Below are 4,600 nucleotides of genomic sequence, written 5' to 3' on the forward strand. Positions count from 1 at the left end.
GGGGGGGGCAAGTGGGGCAATTTGCCCCGGGCCCCGCAGGGGCCCCCACGAGAATATAGTATTCTATAGTATTGCAACTTTTTTTTATGGAAGGGGCCCCCAAAATTGCTTTGCCCCAGGCCCCCTGAATCCTCTGGGCGGCCCTGAGACAGAGGCTTAAGATCCACTGGCTAGAAGCTTGTCACCACTATTGATCCATGGTGGTGGAATGGATTTGGCCCAGAACTGAAAGGCTCTATATCCAGTTACTAACGATGAGAACCATCTACTTACCCTGTGCTGTATGCTCACTCAATATTGCAACATGCTGTGTGGAAGAGTATCTTTGCCATCCCTCCCCCATTCTTTTAGAACACACACATTCTTCTGCAAGAAGCCAAAACCAGAGAATTCAACCAACTTTAATGAATTGCAAACACAAACATACTGTGTCATAGTATGAGTTATTTTGTTTCTGGATCCTTTAGTTATATATACCAAGAGTGCCATCCAGTAGCAGAGACTCCACCATTTCTGCATCTCTGCTGTTCTCCATTTAATATGGCTCACTATACATATCCCATGGGTAAATGGGACCTGGCTGGTCCCAAGTTTCCAAAACAAGCTCCAGTTCCACTGAAGTAACAGGTCCGTTAAGAAGAGGCTGTAGTCCCATCAGGTTACTTGTTTCCATAAGTCCAAATGCGTCCTTTGCTACAGCTCACTAGGCCCTCTAAATAACTCTTCTCCAGAAAAGATCCATGCTGTAAGTGAAATTCCTCCTAGACACAAGGGCCCCTTTTAAATCTCCCTTATTGAGCTTCAGCTGTGTGCTCTTCCCTACACGATTGAGATCTTGGACAAGAGTGGTAAGGCTTTTATCTCCCTTTGCATGGAGATGATTAATCCTTTTCTGACTGGAGAGTCAGACTACATACACTTCGTCACACTCACAATATGTGTGTGATTCATAAAGACATTAGTGGAAGTTCTCAGCTCTTGTTGAAAAGTGAATAAATCATAAAGGGGCTTTTTATTTGTTAAAAAAAAAAAAAAACAACCTTCCAAGCAGGTTACTATATGCAGGAAAGTACCTCCTTGAAAGAGAATTTGTCCTTCCAAAGCTTCATCAATTGACATGAAAATGATCCTTTTTCTATTTAAATTAATTTATTACTATTCACTTTTTCAGGATACAATCTAGTAAAAATTCATATCACAAATTCCAAAAGGTGGCTCATGCATAATGTGTGAAAAGAAAGTAAAAAGCAAAACCTAATGAATTAGAAAAGAATTCCAGTTTGCCCATACTTACTTTGTGGATGTAGCCCGACAGTAATGTAATAATGTACCGAAACTGAGAATAATTTGAAAGAAGTGCAAGGATTGGATGAGCAAGGATTTCCTTATTTCATTTCTTGATTTCAAATGCACTTGATAATTTGAAACATCGTCACTGCCATTTCCTGTACCACTTTCCTATCAAAGTATTGTTCTCAAAGACAGGGGTTCTCAAACTGGGCGGGGGACCCCCTCGGGGGTCATGAGGTTATTACATGGGGAGTTGTGAGCTGTCAGCCTCCCTCCCAAACCTTTCTTTGTCTCCAGCATTTATAATGGTGTTAAATATATAAAAAAGTGTTTTTATGTTATATAGAGGGTCACACTCAGAGGCTTGCTATGTGAAAGGGGTCACCGATACAAAAGTTTGAGAACCACTGTTCTAAGGGTTTTATAGAAACATAAGGAAACAGGAATTGCCATATTAGATCAGAAGAGTGGTCCATCTAGTCCAGAATCCTGTCTCTGACAGTGGCCAAAACCAGATATTTCAAAGGAAGTGCAAGAAACCCCAGAGAGGGTGTCCCTGATCCATCAAAACACTAAGGCACATGCATGATCTCATGCACATGAGTACCCACATGCTTCAAGTTATGTATCTGTTTAAGTGCTTTGCTGGATCATACCAGATCAGTAATGTGGCTGTTTGGGGGTTAGGGAGGGTTGTTTGAACTGCGGTTTTTCTAAATGGAGTTAACTCAAATGCCAATGCTAATAATTTATGTGTCTACATTAACCATCTCACTGCTGATCAAAGCACCTAAGAAAGCAAAAGAAGGATCACAGCTCTAAGTAATCTACTGTATGTGGCATCCCATTTTGATGCTGCAAGTAGATGGTATCTGGGAGATAGCATTTCCCCCCCCAATTCAATCCCTGTCTATAAGTGTTAAGCATTTTTGTTGGTATAGTAGTAGGACATTATCCAGCCATTATTTTGTACCTAACACTCCCAAAGTTTGTAATGAAAATTTTGATGAAAACCGCAGTTCAAACAACCCTCCCTCACCCCCAAACAGCCACATTACTGATCTGGTATGATCCAGCCCAATTCAAACCCTATATATAATGTCTTATCTCTCTCTCTCTCTCTCTCTCTCTCTCTTTCTCTCTCTCAAATATTGCACAAGAATTAAGTTACTGATCAATCTGTACTAATTAATAAACTTTTTTTTGGTGGGAGGGGAGTGCATATTTTCTTAATGTCTTGACCATGAAACAGTATCATCTACTTGAAACAGCCATTGATTAAAAATGATTATTTTAAGTATATTTTACATATCTTGTAAATGACTTATGTATGATTTAACAGAACCATATAGTTAACAAATTAAAATTTAATGTGAAAAAAGACAATACACAACCCCCCCCAAAAAGCAGACGCAACTAGAAATGCTGGAGTTTCTTTTTCCAAATGTACGGCGTTTTCCAGGATCTCAATTTCAAGATTTTGTATTGCAGATGTCAATTTAACATAATTAACGCTGATATAGCACCAGGTTTGTGTGGGATGAAATACGTTTGAATACAAATGAGTGGCATATCTCGTACTAAGATGTGAGAGGTAGTTCAAGAGGATGCGTCTCCACTTCTGACCTCATTTCATGTTCTAAATTATACTTTCTCTTAAGTGGTTAGTTGGAAGTTTATTCATGATCCCAGAGACTTAGTGTAAAGAACAAAATCACAAACTTTTCCAGGGTCAAGTTGACCAAAATATGGCATATCTATTGTATTTTCTAAAAAAGAGGTGAACATGTCTCTACCAAAGTCTAAATTTATATATCCAAGTAAGTAGTTAGGTATGCACACCCCCTTTTTAAATGTACAAATACCCATTTGTATGAACAAATGCTGTTTTTTTCGGGAGAAATCTCATGTGCATCTATATTGCGTAGGTACCCCTTTAGTGGCCTCTTTAAAGCCAAGTATTCAAAGTGTTTTGGTCCTTTGCACAACTGTTTCCACAAAAGTGAATGTAACTTTTTTCTTAGACACCCTTCACAATGCAGCTGAGAATTCCTGCTCCCCCGTAGATGGGGTGTATGTGGAACTAACTCGGTCAGGTGCCTCAGCATAGAGAAATGGGCAATATTTACATAAACGGATTGCAATGTGGCTTCGGAAAAAGGTATAAAGATATTTCCTAAACTTTTCACCAGCGAAGGCATAGATCACGGGGTTGATACAACAGTGGATCATTGCAATCGCTTCTGTCACTTGGATTGCTATCTCCAGCTGACTGCTGCCCTCACAGTTATTTAGGGAAAATGAATCTTGAAAAGTGTATATGAGAATAACGATGTTGTATGGTGCCCAGAAAAGAAAATAAACAATCATTATGATAAAAATAAGCCTGACTGCCTTATGTTTTTTCTCATTCCTACATCTCAGTAATGTTTTTATTATCTCGGCATAGCAAAAGATCATAATGACCAGTGGAATGACAAGTCCCAGGATGTTCATCTTTAAAGTCTGGAATTGCTTCCATTTACTTTCCTGTCCCAATGGATAATGAGGGCTACATGTAAAATGAAATGACTCTCTTTTAGCTTTGTGAAATATAAATCCTGGAAGAGAGGCTAATATTGCAACACCCCAAGTGACAACACTTGTGAGGATGCCATAGGTAACTGTCCTAGCCTTTAAAGCAAACACTGCATGGACAATGGCCAGATATCTATCTATTGTCAAAAGTATTATGAAAAAAATTCCACTATAGAAGCCAGCAAAATAGACCCCTGAAAGAATTTTACACATTGCATTTCCAAAATCCCATTCATGTGCTACGTAGTAAGCCCAAAATGGCAGGGAAAGAATAAAAAGCAAATCGGAAATTGCCAGATTCAGCAGATAGATGTCAGTCATGCTTCTCAGCTTCTTGTATTTTATCAGGATCAGCACAACTAGCGCATTTCCCACCAGGCCAAATATCAGCACCAAAGAATAAAGCGTTGGCAGAAACAGGGATGCAAATTTTTTGACATCAGCTTTTTGGCATGGTTCTGAGCCAGTATAATAATCATAGGTTGTCATGTCAGTTTCTTCAGACATCTTCTTCTGTCCTGGATGAAGAAAAAGATGGTAGAAACTAAAGAGATGGACTAAAACTCAAACAAAGATTGGAATTTTACCACAAACAATAATTTTGGTGGCTTGTGGTGACCCCCATATTTCAGCTGCCTAACACTTCCTATTATAAAAGATTATTGCAATCTTTTTTTTTTTTTTTTTTTTGAGAAGCTCTGAGATTTCCATTATTTGCACTAGGCCTTTGAAA

At 38.8% G+C, this 4,600-nt stretch overlaps 1 protein-coding gene across 1 annotated transcript; it reads right to left on the reverse strand.

The window, feature by feature from the left end:
* Nucleotides 1-3,321: 3,321 nt before the first annotated feature.
* LOC112117855 (C-C chemokine receptor type 5-like) lies at nt 3,322-4,374 on the reverse strand. Its single transcript, XM_024215950.1, has one exon. The coding sequence runs from the start codon at nt 4,372-4,374 to the stop codon at nt 3,322-3,324; it is 1,053 nt and encodes a 350-aa protein (XP_024071718.1).
* Between the last annotated feature and the right edge of the window lie 226 nt (nt 4,375-4,600).

This window comes from Terrapene carolina, unplaced genomic scaffold (assembly GCF_002925995.2).
Source record: "Terrapene carolina triunguis isolate 2854851 unplaced genomic scaffold, T_m_triunguis-2.0 Scaffold34029, whole genome shotgun sequence".
NCBI classification, from domain to species: domain Eukaryota; kingdom Metazoa; phylum Chordata; order Testudines; family Emydidae; genus Terrapene; species Terrapene triunguis.

Bases quoted from the DNA above. Each gene is read 5' to 3' on its own strand.
- LOC112117855 (XM_024215950.1), bottom strand. From the start codon at position 4,374: ATGTCTGAAGAAACTGACATGACAACCTATGATTATTATACTGGCTCA.